This window comes from Pseudonaja textilis, chromosome Z (assembly GCF_049901715.1).
Source record: "Pseudonaja textilis isolate UNSWEBS1 chromosome Z, rPseTex1.2, whole genome shotgun sequence".
In the NCBI taxonomy this organism is placed as follows: Eukaryota; Metazoa; Chordata; class Lepidosauria; order Squamata; family Elapidae; genus Pseudonaja; species Pseudonaja textilis.
Window position 1 is genome coordinate 4,172,876 of NC_142008.1, and position 16,301 is coordinate 4,189,176.

The window sequence follows — 16,301 nt, forward strand, 5'->3', positions numbered from 1 at the left end:
TTGGTGGCAAATCACTTTTGTCAGTGCCGCTGCCCCTTCTCATAGTCACTAAACAAAACACTGTCATTCGAGAGCTTCCTGTACTTTCTCATTTATCGAATTTATGGCATATATTTTCAGATAGGAGAACTACAGATGAAGGAAAGTCTTTGTCTGAGTATTTTTCTCAACTTAACTGGGTCTACAAATTGTATTTGACAGGGCAATCCATTTAAATCAAAGATTGCTCAACTACACACCACTCACCCAATGGCTGAATGCCGAAAATTAAATACTTTGTGCAAACTTAAATATTATTTTTACATCTATTCGAGGCTTATTTGGAACTATTGCATTACACTCTATTCACCCCGTTGCAAGGGCTGGCAGCCATTCAAACCGCAATACGGTTTGTTGCACGAACTATTTCAATATTTAAATAGATTTCTGGCACATTTCAGTGGGTGGCTGGGTTGAGCTGCCTATTCATTTTCATTCGTGCATCATTCCTAATAAAATAGGGGGACAAATAATATTATTTCCTTATTCTATGGAAGATTCTCAGTCATCCAGGTCATGGTTGGCCCAAAGGTGTTTTTTTCAAAAGGCAACAAGACTTTCTTTGGATTTTTTCTTGCAGACGTTTCGCTTCTCATCCAAGAAGCTTCTTCGGTTCTGACTGAATGGTGGATGATGGAAGGATTTATATTCCTTGCAGTCATCTGGTCATTAGTACTCTTTCTAAGAGTCATTGAGGCCATTTCAATCCTCCACCACTCAATCTGAACTGAAGAAGCTTCTTGGATGGTAAGTGAAATGTCTTCAAGGAAATCTAGTTGCCTTTTGAAAAAGCAGACTTTCCTCCTTATGACAAGATTCTGAAGCACGGGTTCAAGAGCAGGCAAGGGAAAGATACAAATAACAACAACAACAAAGTTTTCTGTGGTGTGAAAGGAATCAGTATATAGGAGTCAATATATAAAGGGCACTGTTTATGTTAAAAGGCACAAGAAGCAAAAAAAGATTGGAAATTTTTCACCCTTTCCTCTGATACTAAGAATCTTCTTAGAAGATCAGAATGTACAGGTAGTCCTCAAGTTACAACCATTTATTTAGTGACCGTTAAACTATAATAGAACTGAAAATAGTGACTTATAACCATTTTCACACTTATGACCATTCCAGCATCTCCATGATCACATAATCAAAATTCAGGCCGCTTAGCAACTGATTTTTATTTATGACAGTTGCAGTGTCCTGAGCTCATGTGATTCCCTTTTGCAATCTTCTCATAACAGTGGTGAGATTCAAAGATTTTTACTACCGGTTTTGTGGGTGTGGCTTGGTGGGCATGGCTTAGGTTGGTGGGCAGCGCTTGGTGGGCATGGCAGGGGAAGGATACTGCACAATTCCCCTTCCCTCCCCACCCTACTAACCTGCTTTCCAGCTCCATTCTCCTGTGCAGGGCAACAAAAGAAGACCCAGCCAATCAGCTGGGACTCAATGGGAGGCGGGGAATAGATGGGGGTGGAGCCAGTCAGAGGTGGTATTGGCTGGTTCTCCAAACTACTCAAAATTTCTGCTTCCGGTTCTCCAGAACTGGTCAGAACCTGCTGAATACTCACCTCTTTCTCACAAGCAAAGTCTATGGGGAAGCAAGATTCACTTAGCAACCATGTTACTAACTTAACAACTGCATGGATTCACTTAACAACTGTGGGCAAGAAAGGTCATAAAAAGGGCCAGAACTCAGTTTAACAACTATCTTGCTTAGCAATGGAAATTTTGATCTCCATTGTTCTCGTAATTCAAGGACTACCTGTACTAGATCAGCCCATGGTAAGGTTACCACAAGTAGTTGTTCAATCCTTACATTTTTATACTGAAGGTTTTCCTATAATCTATGCTTTTTCTTTTTTTGAAGCATTGTGCACAACTTTAGAGGGTGTATAACCTTTGACCTTACAGGCTTTGTGGCTCTTCTGAGTTCCTGTGATGAAGCCGTTGTGGCAGCATGTGGCAATTCAAGACACATTGCTTCATCTATCTCCACACACTTCCTTTCTTTACTTGTTTACCTAAGCAGTGCAAGTGATCCTTATTTAGTGACCATTTATTCAGGACAGTCCAAAATTATGATGGCGCCGAATAAGGAGGATTTGAATTGAGTTCTCACCCTTGAAACCACAGCAGCATCCCCACAGTCACACAATTCAGGGGCTCATCCACTGGCTCACAATGATGGCATTGTAGCATCCCACAAATTTTAACCTTCCCACTGCTTCCAACAAGCAACGTCAGTGGGGAAGCCAGCAGGAAGTCAGAGGTTGCAGTCACGTGAAGCTCTCCTTAAACAACGGTAGCTGGGACCGACGGGAATGGTATTGCACAACACTCTTCATGGCTTTGCCATTTAGCAATGATGTGTCTGGCTCCTATTGTGGTTGTTTAGTGACAATCACACGTATTGATTGTCACCGTTTTGAATTAGGTGGCCTCCAGATAAAGTCCCAAAGATCCTTTGATTGAATCAGAAAGTCTCACTTTAAGATAGCCCAAAAACTGGAACTTATTGTAAAGCTATATTCTTAATTACAATTTTTAGAGGTTTTGAACTATTTTTTGTTTTATATAGTTTTACTTGTTTCTATTTTATTGCTTATACTTTAGCACACTCTGTACTGTCTTCCCTCACAGAATTTCCATTTAAGTCTAATCATATTTTTTTTATGTGTACAGTGATACCTTGGTACTCATCGTTAATTGGTTCCGTCAGGCGCGATGACTATCAAAAGCAATGAATACCAAACAATTTTTTCCCCCACAAGGAATGATGTATTGAGTCACAAGGCAGCTTACGTTGACAAGCTCCAGCTTGTGTGTCGAGTACTAAACAAACGATGAGTAGCAGGACAAAATGTTTACATCCAACTGCATTGAGTACCAAATTTGATAGTTTCAAAGCAGTTGAGTAGCAAGATACCACTGTAATAGTCTTGGATCTTAACAATACAAAAATTAGAAATAATCAAGGGGTTACTAGTTCCTGTAGTTTGCACAAATCGTATAATATTATTCTGAAACTTGAAATAAGTTCTCACTTCAAACTATTGATCTGATTGATAGTTTGGATGTAAACAGTGGTTGGTGCAAATAAAAACGGAAGTAGAGTATAAACTTCACTATATGTCTATAGAGATTCTCAGTCATCCAGGTCATATTTATCTCGAAGGTGGTTTTTCAAAAGGCAGCTGGACTGTTCTTTTCTTCAAGAAGGAGGAAGAAGTTTCACTTCCCATCCAAGAAGATTCATCAGTTCTGACTGGAAGGTGGGGAATGGAAAGATAATTTCTGACAGAATGGAGGATGCAGATCAGTGGTGGGATTCAAAAAAATTTACTACTGGTTCTGTGGGCTTGGCTTGGTGGGTATGGCTTAGTGGGTGTGGCAGGGGAAGGAATACTGCAAAATCCCCATTCCCTCCCCACCCCGCTAACCTGCTTTCCAGCTCCATTCTCCTGTGCAGGGCAACAAATCATCCCATCCAACCAGCTGGGACTCAGGAAGCAGGGAAAAGATGGGGGTGGGGCCAGTCAGACGCGATATTTGCTGGTTCTCTGAACTGCTCAAAATTTCTGCTACCGGTTCTCCAAAACTGGTCAGAACCTGCTGAATACCCACCTCTGGTGCAGATAAACACCCAAGTGGCCTCAGTGGCTCTCAGAGAGCATGCTAATGACCGGATGACTGCAAAGAAATACAATCCTTGCATCCACACCCACCACCCAGCAGAACTGATGAAGCTTCTTTGATGAGAAGCAAAACCTCTTTTTCTTTCCTCAAGGAAAGGAAAGTCTGGCTAACTTTTTGAAAAAGCACCTTTGAGATAACTATGGGGTGGTTTGCTCAGACAGCGATAGCCAGATACTTACAAAGCTGCGACTCTGGGGATCGAAGCATCTTCTTGGATTCCTGCCATATGGTCTTACAGTCTTCCTGGAGCTTGTAGAATCTCTCTCTTCTCCAGGAAGTGGACTTGACTTTCAAAAGATGACTTCCCCGGAGCAGGAATTTGAGGTCATAGTCGTCTTGTAAACCTGAGGAGGAGCAACAACGTGACAATTAGCGCCCCAGTCTTGCTTTCCACATTCGAGGCATGCTAACTCCCGTACAGGTGGTCCTTGACTTACAATCATTTCTTTTAAAGACCATTCGAATTTGCAACGTCACTGTTAAAAAAAAGGTGACTTACAAACAGCACTCGCCCCTATGATCATTGTAGCATCCCCATGGCCTTGGGTTTGAAATTTAGGTGCTTGGCAACCAGCATGTATTAATATTGGTTGCAGTGATCTCGGGATTATATGATCTGTCATTTGAAATCTTCCAGCAAAATATCAATGCGGGAAACCTATTTTGCTTAACGAGCATTTGACAAATGCAGAAATTTGCTTAACACCCGTGGTAAAAAGAACATAAAATTAGGTAAGGCTCACTTAACAACCGCCTTGCTTAGCAATGGAAAACTTTTTAAAAAAATCTTTTTCTTCTTTTTTAATATTTCTTAAAATATGCCAGGTTACAATCATTTTAAATATTTCTGAAGTTTAAATCCAATCTGTAATAATGCTATAAAATGTAAACTTTTTCAGTGTTTTTATTAATGTTTTGCGAAAAAAAAGTAATTTAAAAAAACAAACAAAAACAAAATACAGAGGCCAGGAGGCAAAAGGCAGTCAGTCCCAGGCCTTTTGTTTTCAGAGGTAGAATATGTGGTTTCTTTTATGATTTTTAATTATTACCCAAGTCAAAAAAACTATATACGCTATTCAGATTGCATGTCCTTGCTGTATCTGACTTTTTTTTCCCCTTCAAAATCCCTCGAGAAAAACTGAAACTACATCTTATTTTTAAGCTGGTATGCAAAGGAGAATGGAAATTTTTATCCCAATTGGGATCCTAAATCAAGGACTACCGGTATCAGGTGCACAAAATTTCCATTTCTAAAGTAAGATAGTTGCTAAGTGGGTTTTGCTTCATTTTGCAACCTTTCTTGCCACCGTTGTTAAGGGAATCACTGCAGCTAGTAATACGGTTGTTAACTAAGTCGGACTTGCCTACTGACTTTACTTGTGAGAAGGTTGTAAAATGGAATCGCGTGTCCCCGAGAACACTGCAATCGTCATAAATATGAGTCAGTTGCCAAGCGTCTGAATTTTGATCACGTGACCATGGAATGCAGCAACAATTATAAGTGTGAGAAATAGTCATAGGTCATTTTTTTCAGTGCTGTTGTAACTTCGGATGGGCACTTATACGAGTGGTAGTAAAATTAAGGATTAGCTGTATATGTTCTTTTACCTGGTCAAAAATAAAACCATGCACTTTTTAAAAATAATTGTTCCTAAATACTTAAGGCAGCAGCAGCTTAATGTCAAAAATTGGTTAAGGGTAGAAGGTGGAATTTTAGGATTAGGTAATCTAATTTTATTATTAATATTAACAGTGTGTTAAAATATATTGTGGACTTATAACATTTAAGGATTAGAAATTGTGAGGACTTTGAGATATAATCCCGAGATTGATTAAATTTTGTTAGAATTTGGCCTTATTAGTAGGTCTAGAGACATTTGGGATATTGAAATTACAGTAGAATAATGAGTAATTTTTAAAATATTAAATATTAGTGACTTAATAGGGGATAACAAATGCATGGTGCAAAGAAATGTTATTTATGCTTAAATGAATTAATGGAAAAATGATAAAAGAATTATAAAGAGAGAATGGTATTGTTGAAGTTGGAAGGTTAGGATTACGTATACTTATTTGTATTATTATTGTTAGCATTGTTTAAAAAGGACATTGATTCAGTCAATGAATACGCTGTCCACAAAGTACGTATGGTAAGAAAGGAAAATCGCAAATAAAACATGAGTTTTGTTTTGTTTTTAATTCTTTCAGCTTTCCATCAGCCCCATTTACATGGGGACATTCCTACCCAGATAGTTTACAGAGAAAACATCCTATGTGCTTATATGAGGCATTTCCAAGCTGGGGTAGATATGTGGAAAAGGATCAGACTTGATTAGTACTTGATCCTCCAGGAAATCCCACATCAGCAAGGTGAAAAACAGGAGAAAATTAGAGCCAACTGCTTTAGGAAGGTATTTGGACCCACTTTTACTTGATACCTTTTTAATTCTTTCCCTGGCAGGAGTTACTGAGCTGATAGGGGAAAAAGGAGTGGAACTTATTAGCATTTGAAAGGAGACCACAAGGTAATCCCAAGGCTGTGGGGGGTGATGCAATATTCCAGGGGAAGGCCATATTGGCAGTCCTTCACTTACGACCATAATTGATTCTAACATTTTTGTTGCCAAATGACACAGTTAAGTGAATTTTTCCCCATCGTGCAACCTTTCTTTCCATAGGTATTAAGTGAATCACTGCAGTTCTTAAATTAGTGACAAAGTTGTTAAGTGAATCTGGCTTCCCCATTGACTTTGCTTGCCAGATGGTCACAAAAGGTGTTCGTTCACATGACCCCAGGGAACTGCAACAGTCAAAAATACGAGTCAGTTGCCAAGCGCCTGAATTTTGATCATATGACCATGGGGTTGCTGCAAAGGACCACCTGGAGTGAACAACTTTTGTGTTCTTCCCAAGAAAAATAACATCATGTGCATGTCCATCCATAAGATGCCAAGCTCAACTGAAAATAATAATAATAATAATTACTTTGACTAAATGAATGACAGAGTCAGAACAACGCAAGGTATGATTCACCTAATTTTACCGTAGAACTAATTGAATGCAGCTGACATTACTGTACTGCTACTGTTATATGTATATGATTATTTTCCTCATTGCTGACATTAAAAGTGTCATTTGGTGGCAGCTCTCTTAGCTATGACTTGCATTTAAAGCTTTTCAGGACTGCATGCTTACTTTAACACACACACACTGATCTTGGACTGCAATACTGCCATTCCTGGTGATTTACCAGAATAATAGAGTTGTGTGGAAAAAAATGATCATAAGGCACTTTTTCCATGCTGTTGTAACTTCAGACGGTCATTAAGCAAATGGTTATAAGTTGAGGACCTCCTGTAAAGGTGAAGGAGGAGAGATGCATTTTCAAGACTTGCCATGTTCTGCTGGTGTAACCTTATGTCGGCTCGCTATGCAAACTCCACTCACAACCAGATAGCAGCAATGGGAAGTGGGAAGGGAGGCACTGGAATGGAAGGGGGGCATTGGTAAAGGTAAAGGAATGGAAGTGTGCCAACCTGAAGCCTGAGAGAGATCCAGCACCCCAAGATCATCAGCTGGAAAAGTCTGAGAGAGGGAAAGGGACCTCGGAGGTCTTCTAGTCCAACCCTCTGCTCAAGGGGAGACCCTATAATACCTCCATGTCCAATCTCTTCTTGAAAACCTCCAGTGTTGGAGCCCCCACAATCAGTTGTTCCACTGATGGTCAGGAAACGTCTCCTTAGTTAGTTTCCAATCATTGTTTCTTATCTTGCCTATTGGTGCTTTGGAAAACAGTTTGACCCCCTTATCTTTGTAGGAGCCCCTCAAATATTGGAACCCTGCTCTCATATTGCCCCTAGTCCTTCTTTTCCTTAGACTGGACATTCCCAGTTCCTGTAATGGTTCTTCATACATTTTAGCCTCGAGTGTGGCCAAACCAGAGCTGTATTTTCACCAGGCGATCTTTGCCATAGGGCAGCCCTAGTGATAATCTAGCCTGGAGGCCTTTGAAATACTCAACAATTGCTAGATTTTAAAAAAAAATTCTTTTTTTTTCTGTGTGTTGTGTATGTTTGTTTGATATTTTAGTTGTATAATCAATAAAGTTTGGTGTTTTTTTTTAAAAAAAGAAATACTCAACAAGTTGACTTCCAGTGGCGCTTCCATCGACGACAGATCAAAGACCACGATCATGCATGGCTTTGATCCGTGTTTACCTTGTTGGAAGGGTCCCTACGGGACCAGAGTCATCTGACCTACCTTAGAGGGGTAGGGGAAGAGGGGGAGACCACCAGCTGGGTCGAGGAGAGCCGCATCTCCCCTCCCTAGCTAGGTATTACTCCCTGGAAGACAGGGAGAAACGGCAGTCTAAAATGGCTGCCCTGAATATGGAAAGCTGCCGGGACCTAAATATGTGCTAGAGTGGTGAAGTGGTGAGCGACATGTAACCAGATAAAAGAATTTGATTTTTTCTTAACAACCCCGAGAAGGAGAAAGAAAGAGCCCTCGCGTAAGAGTATCACAGCGGCGAACAGAAAATAAGAGGAAAATACAAGGTAAACAAAATTGTAGTATAAAAAGCTACAATGAAATTGAAGACTAAATTTTGAATAATATAAATTGGCATTAATTAGGCATTGGATAAAATGCTGGACTTGCCTGGAATTGGTTATTATTAAAGAACTAATTGTGGAAATAGTTGGAAATTAAAGTTTAATATAATTAAAAAAGAAAAAAAAGAACTTTGAAAAGTGGAAAGTGATACAGAGTCAAAGAATTTTTCCCTACAAAATCTTATGGAAATTTACTGGACTTATAACTGTTATGAAATAAAAGACAAATAAAATAATAAGAACCCCAGAAATTTAAAAAAAAGGGGGGGGGAGAAATTCTACTGAGAGGACATACAAAGGCAATTCCCTGGGACTGTTGGGTGTTGATTGTGACAAAGACACAGAAGGATTAACAAGAGAAACAAAGATAAAAGGAGACTTTTGGCAAGGATTGCAATAAAAGACTTTGAATATCAATAACTTAACTGATTATAAAAAATGGAAGAAATAAGCGAAGACTTTAAGTTGGAATTGCAAATTGTAAGAGGAATGCTGAAAGAAAGAAGGGTATTATTGGAAACATTGGGAAAGAAAATAATGGCGATGGCAGAAGAACAAAGAAATTCCAGTGAGGCGGAGTTAAAGGAAGAAGAAAGAGGCTCAGATAGACATGGAAAACAAGAGATACTGCCAAAGGACACTAAAGGAATTAAAACTATGACATTGATGACAGAGTCAATAAATAAAAGAGAAAATGCTCCCAGGATTAAACGAAAGAAGAAATTATACAAGAAGAAATTTCAAAAAAAGAGAACAGGAAACGGAGGGAGAAGATGAGCGAAATACTAGAAGGAAAGAAGGAAGACTAGGGAAATTTAGAAAAGGGAAAGTTGCCTAAAATTAAAAGAAACAAAGCCGAAAAATTCAGAGATAAGGGTTAGGGATTCTATAAGAACGGGAGGGGGGTGTTAATCCAGAAATCACTCAGTTTTGCATTTCTGTTTTAGCAAAAACTTGACCCATTGGAAACTACTAGCTGTCCATGGAGCAATATGCTGTGCATCAGTGGTGGGTTTTAAATTTTTTTACCACCGGTTCTGGGGGCGTGGCTTTGTGGTTGCACTTTGTGCACACACAGAGGGTTTGCTACTAACCTTCTCCTGCAATCCTGCACTCTTTAACCACTGATGCACAGCAAACTTCTGTGCTGCGTGAAGCAGCTGACGTTGAAAAACAGAAAATAATGGTCAATATAGAGCGGTGGTGGGTGGGAGGGCCCAGCAGTTGATAGTTGGAGCAAACTGGTTTGCTCACAGATGATTGTCAGAGCTACCAGTTCAGCTGAACCAGTCCAAACCGGTAGAATACCACCACTGGTTTTGCGTAATAGCTAGATTTCAGGTGGCTGTTAAAGGCTCAGTTACCAAGATTAGCCAAAAAAGCCAATGCAATCCAAGCTGCATTAATAGATAGTATCAAGTTCACAGGAAGTTTTAGTACCACTTTACAAAGTCTTAGTAAAGCCATAATTGGAATTCTGCATCCAGTTCTGGTTACCGCAATATAAAAAAAATGTCGAGACTCAAGAAAGACTGCAGAGAAGAGCAACAAGAATGATTAGGAAACTGGAGGATAAAGCATATGAAGAACAGTTGCAGGAATTGTGTATGTCTAATTTAGTGGGAGGGGAAAGGATTATGACATGATAAGAGTGTTCCAATATTTGAGGGGCTGGCACAAAGATGAAGGGATCGAACTATTTTCCAAAGCACCAAAAGGAAAGATAAGAAGCAATGGCTGGAAACTAATAAATTGTTCCTCACTGAACAACTAATCAATGGAACATCTTATCTCAAGAAGTTGTGGATGCTCCATTATTGGAGATTTCCAAGAAGAGATTGGACAACGATTTGTCTGAAATGGTATAGGATCTCCTGCCTGAGCATGGGTTTGGACTAGAAGGTCCCTTCCAACTCTGTTATTCTGTTATCTCAAAGACCAAATTGGGGTCAGATTATCCTGGAAAAGGACCATCTATGTGGTCATTAAGAGTTGAAACTGAATTGATGGAACATAAATGAACCAGTGTATCAATGAAAAACCCAGGTTCCTTGAAAAATTCCATAAAACTGGGGGGAAATCCATAAAACAGGGGAAAAAATCCATAAAACTGGGGCGGGGTGGGGATCCATAAAACTGAGAGTAGGAAACAGCAGAGGACAATCTACAGAAAGGTGGATGTACTCAGTTAGATTGGCTGTGAGTGTCTATTGGAAGACCATGTTGGGGACAGATCAGCTTGGAGAAGGTCTAGGTGGTTATTTAATAGAACATAAATAATCGATTAACAAAAATCCAGGTCCCTTAATATTAAGATATTTAATTTAATTGTTAAATTAAATATTTAATTTAAGAGCTGGAACAAGTAGCGTGTATAATGGGTCAAAACACACAGCTGTAGTTGATTGGCTGGAGAGTGAGGGTTCCTGTGTGAGGCAATCTATGTTACGATTGGTTGCCGGGTGTAAAGGAGGAGTTTTACTTTTTCCCGCCTTTTTCTTCTGTGTGCTATGTATGCTGTTCTGTGATTTACCTCTTGATTTACCTCAAAGTGTGATGTGCCAATTGTCTTATTTGCTGTAAATATAAATGTAAAATATATTTATTTAGATAAAACTACAAGTTCCTGTCAGGGTTTCTGACTCCATTAGGACACCTGCTGCGCAATTCCCTGACATTTAAGTAGCCTGCAATACTGAGAAAGGTGGAAGGAAAGAGAAGACAACCAGCACCAGAGTAGATGGTCTCAATTAGAGCATTAATGGTTGTAAGGCTTGAGAAGACAGGTCAGGGACAGGTTATGCTGGATAATATTTCTCAAGGGAGGTATAGATGTTGAATAATTCAGCCACAACACCTCTTCAAAACATTCCACTGTGTCACCTAACAGGACAGGAAAATGTCTCATGATGACAGACAGACATGGGCATCATCACCCCAGATGTTCAAGTTTACAGATGCAATTGGGAGGAAAGTTCGACAAGATCTTTGTAGAACCCAAGTAGACCATTCCCATGATATTGAACACTCTGGGAAACAAGAGGAAGAAGTGACTTCATGCATGTCCTGACATGATGTCAAATATACACTTTTGTTGAGAGCCATAGAGGTGACCTCAGAGAAACTACTGAGAAGGTTGTCAGGATTCTGGCAGTTACCCCCATTTAAATCATGAGTCTCGAGCCAAACTTCCAAAACTTAAAAAGGATTTATTGGGAGTTAACATGCCAGCACTGCCTGGGTGTAGCCGACTCCACAACATTCATTGTCACCCTTAACCCTGGTTTCCCCCACACCCCTCTCTAATGGGACACATCCATAGCCAAGAGTAATCAATCATGCTCTCCAGTTAGAATTTTGCAAGGCAAGAACTTCAGTCACCTAGTTACTATCTTTGAAAACATTTATGGAATGCAGTTTCGGTTTTGCTCCCCCCTCCCTTTCTGTTGGAAACTCTAAAAAGATCATAGAAATATTTTATGAGTTGAAAAAGGTTTTATAGCAAAAAATCATGGAGAATCATGCTTTGAGACAAGAACAGTGAGAAAGGATTAAGAGAATACTCAAGATTAGATCTTTCCTGACTGCCTGGGATATAAGAGGAAGAGAAGAGCAAAATAATAATAATAATATTCAGTGTTGCAAGTTTCTATTCTAAAGTAGAGTTCTCGGAAAGTGGATTAAACTGGATAATCTCAAAGGTGTGACAACTGTATGATCATGACACAATCGGTGCAAATTACACCATTGGTATCATTTGTGTGGTGGGATTGTGCAACACAGAATACAATTGTGGCTTCTATTGGATTCCTATGTTAAGAACCTCTCTTTGCACAGATTCTGTTTCCGGAACTGAACTGTCAAGGGAGAGTAGGACCACATATTTGGAGATCTCCTTCAGGTGACCTAGACGTCCATTTTCTTGGAGCATGTTCCAATCCACAAACCCAACTGAAAGCCAGACTGGAAAAGAAGGACAAAGGATGACATGATAGCAGTGCCCAATATCTAAGGGATTGGCCTAAAGGAGAAGAGGGGATCAACCTGTTCTCCAAAACCCCAGAATCCAAGACAGGAACAATGGATGGAAACTAATGAAGGAGAAAAGCAACCTGGAATTAAGGAGTAATTTAGAATAGAATAACAGAGTTGGAAGGGACCTTGGAGGTCTTCTAGTCCAACCCTCTGCTTAGGCAGAAACCCTTCACCACTTCAGACAAATGGTTATCCAACATCTTTTTAAAAACTTCCAGTGTTGTTGGAGCATTCACAACTTCTGGAGGCAAGCCGCTCCACTGATTAATTGTTCTAACTGTCAGAGAATTTCTCCTTAGTTCTAAGTTGCCTCTCTCCTTGATTAGTTTTTACCCATTGCTTCTTGTCCTGCCAGTTCCTGATAGTGAGAACAATAAATCAGTGGAATGACTTGCTTCCAGAACTTAGAACAGGGGTGTCCAACCTTGGCAACTTTAAGACTTGTGGACTTCAACTCCCAGAATAATCCCTGACTTAGAATAACTTGATTGTCACTTTGAATGTACACTAATCGGCATACATTTCATTGCATACAACTCTCAAAGGGTCACCACCTCCAATATACACTACATAAACAGAAGTTGTGGGTGCTCCATCACAGAGGTTTTTAAGAAGAGATTGGACAGCCATTTGTCTAAAATAGCATAGGGTTTCCTGCCTGAGTTGGCCGTTGGACTAGAAGAACCCCAAGGTTCCTTCCAACCTTTTAATTCTCTTATTCTGTACTGTTATTCTGTAAGGCAGCCATGTTAATTCAAGTCTACCTTGTCTAGAAGAGACCTGCCATTTTTCACACAAATTTTTGACCCAGAAAACATATCTGTCAGCAGTAAAGAACTAGAGGATTGGTAGGATCTAGAAAAGTTGACTTTAAAAAGACATCAAGTCAGTGTCTTCTTAGCGATTGGATCCACCCATGTGATCATGGGCCAAGAATAGGCAACTACTCAGCACGCCCAGAGTCAACTATAAATTCCCAGCATTGCAATAACATCCGTAGCAAAACACAGTGACATCAACATGCCTCTAAGCTCACCATGATAATTTATGCAAATGTCCTAATTATGTACAGTATTTGTGTTGCAACATCTGATGCAAGTGTGCTGGTGACATCATCACTATGTGTGTCATCTTGCGTTCTTCTTACAGATGCCCTTAGATGTTGTCCTTCATTAGCTACATTGGCAGAGTGGTTCCTAGAATGGACTTTTTTTTAAGCAACCAGCAAAAGGCAACATCTTCAGATTCCAATAATGAAAAGTAGATGCAAGAACGTACAACCATATGTTGCAATCTTAGCCATTTTAAGATAGGTAGATTTTAATTCCCAGAATTCCCCAGCCAGCATGTTAAGTCCGTGCATGTTAGGTGAATTCTGGGTGTTGAAATCCATGCATATAGGAAATTCTGAGTGTTGAAGTCCACTTATCTTAAAGTTGCCAAGGTTACGAAATTTTGTTCCTTTATCTGCAGCTAGGCAGACCCCAAACTGGCATTCACTATACCAACCTTTTGGATTTATAAATCGTGTTTTTTAGCAGCTAGAAAATCCAGCCAATTATGGCTTATTCTATAAAGCACAATTAGGCAAACTTTAGCGGAATATGTTGTGTGCACACAGAATACGGCCCTAATCTAGGATAAATCAGGAACCAGGCCAGCATTGTTCTACCCAAGCATATTTCCGATTCTTTCCAGGACTACTAAGAAATCACTAATTCAAGAATTAGTCCTGTTTTCTCGGCAAACTTTGAAATTGTTTTAACTTCCCATCCAGTCAACAGCACTGACATCTTTCTTTCCAGATTGCTAGACTACAATTCCCATTATCCCCATCCACTGACCTTTGGACCATATGTTATTGGGAGCTTTATTTGGGAGCCACTGGGTGAAAATGCTTCTTTGGGGCACTTTAGAAAAGAGTCTGCTTTTCTCAGGGCTCTAGTTAAAAAAACGAGATTGTAATAAACTCCTTAAATAAAATCAAAAGTTCTATCTCAAATGAAGCCAAAAAAATCCCATTTTAACAAAAAGTCACAGCCCCAAGATTTTTCTGTAATTTAACACACATTGTTGATCACCAAAAGCTAAGAAGAATCAGGCCTGATTTAGTATTTGGATGGGAAAAATCCCAAGGGTATGAACTACTAGACTCTAAGTCTATATTTTAGTTTAGTTTTCTTTATCGTCCTTGCACCTCGTACAACGAAATCAAACACCATCTTCAGTGTACATCATGACCATGACCATGAAAATAAACAGAAACACACATCCTTCACCCTCCACACACTGAACCGAAAATTCCCGACGCGGCACCAACACTGCACTATACAGTAGAAATCAAAAGAGCTACTGCCCTGGGATAGAAGCTGTTTTTCAGCCTATTTCTCCTTGTTTTTATTATGCCTGTACCATCTGCCAGATGGTAATAGTTCAAAAAAGGCTGCCCAGGATGAGATGGATCTTTGTGAATGTTTTGAACTTTCTTCAGGCAGCGGGAGCTATAAAGCTCTTCCAAAGAGGGGAGAGGGCAACCAATGATCCTCTGGGCAATGACGTTAACCCTCTGGAGAGCTTTCCTATCTGCCACTGTGCAATTGGCAAACCATACAGAGGTGCAGTAAGTTAACATACTCTCTCTGGTGCAGGTGGTCACCAGCAGTTTTCCATTCAGTTGTTGTTTTTCTGAGAAGCCTCAGGTAGTATAATCTCTGCAGGGCCCTTTTGACCAGGGCTGCAATGTGGGCACCCCAGATCAGGTCCCCAGAAACTTAAAACTGGCCACTTGCTCCACTCAGTCTCCATTGACAAGCAAGGGCTGGATGTCTGATCTGTTCCTTCTATAGTCCACTATAAGCTCCGTGTGTGTGTGTGTGTGTGTGTGCGCGCGCATGTATGTATGTATTCCAGAAAAAGATAACTGCCATCTGCATCTGTACAACTGTCAAAAAAACTACACAAACTTGAAATTCTCAGCTCAGGTGGAAGAAATATTTAGTTTCCTATCCTCCCAACATGACTTCTTATAAACCAAGATTATGCACAGACTTTGATAGCGAAGGTTGCAAAATCTGCAGCACGTGAATCTTTTTGCCTTGTTTTTTGTAAATATCCCCACACAAATAAGACTAGAAAACACAAAAAAAACCAAAGCAATTAGATTCACAACAATCCTCAACTACCCCATCTGTTTCCCTCACCCTCCACACAGAGGAAACTGAGATTTCCTGTCTCCGTTTCAGGCAATAATGATATCAGAACAATTCTTCATTCAATGCAGCCAGAATCACAACAACTATCTGGACACTGCACGAAGTCAAACGAACTCTGCAGCCCACTCTCAGGAACATTCAGGTGACCCAGTGTTCCTCTGGGCTCTTCCTGACCAACAATAACCACAGCCACAATGTTTTCTTTTTACAGACGATGGGTCCCAAATCCCAAGGATCACCTTGAAGGAAGGAAAATAATCTTTACAAGATTAAAATCTGACTTGAGGTTTGTTGACTTAAAGGTGAACCTGAGACATGGAAACCAGCCACCGCCCTGAATCTGCTGAGGTTGGCAGTCTTACCTAGCCTTTGTCCATTCAGAGCAGCTACTTTCCGGCTCTCTTCCTCGAGCCGAATTTCTTGGGCTTTGCTGAATCTGGACTGTTTCCTGACACACTGCATTGTGCTCCAGGGGAAATACCTGGATTCCAATGTACATCAGGTATTCCCTTGAGGGCTTCGCCAAGCCTCCAAGTCCTTTTTGTGGGAGCGCTGGATGAAAAAGGAACTGGCAACCGAAACAAGAACACGACTATAGAGGAGTGGAAAAGGAGGAGGGAGGTGGAAGAGGCTAAAGGCACTGGTTGCATAATCAAGGGATGGCTGAAGTTGAAAAGCAATTAAAACTGAATTAGCTTCCACGTGACAC

At 40.1% G+C, this 16,301-nt stretch overlaps 1 protein-coding gene across 1 annotated transcript in view; it reads right to left on the reverse strand.

The window, feature by feature from the left end:
* PLCD1 (phospholipase C delta 1) overlaps positions 1 to 16,301 on the reverse strand; it is a 60,262-nt gene extending 43,961 nt beyond the window's left edge. Inside the window, exons 1-2 of the mRNA XM_026718466.2 lie at positions 15,955 to 16,301; positions 3,912 to 4,076 (exon numbers count right to left, since the gene is read on the reverse strand). Of these exons, the coding sequence (XP_026574251.1) occupies positions 3,912 to 4,076; positions 15,955 to 16,054 (265 nt within the window). The 5' untranslated portion in view covers positions 16,055 to 16,301. The remainder of the gene's footprint in view (positions 1 to 3,911; positions 4,077 to 15,954) is intronic.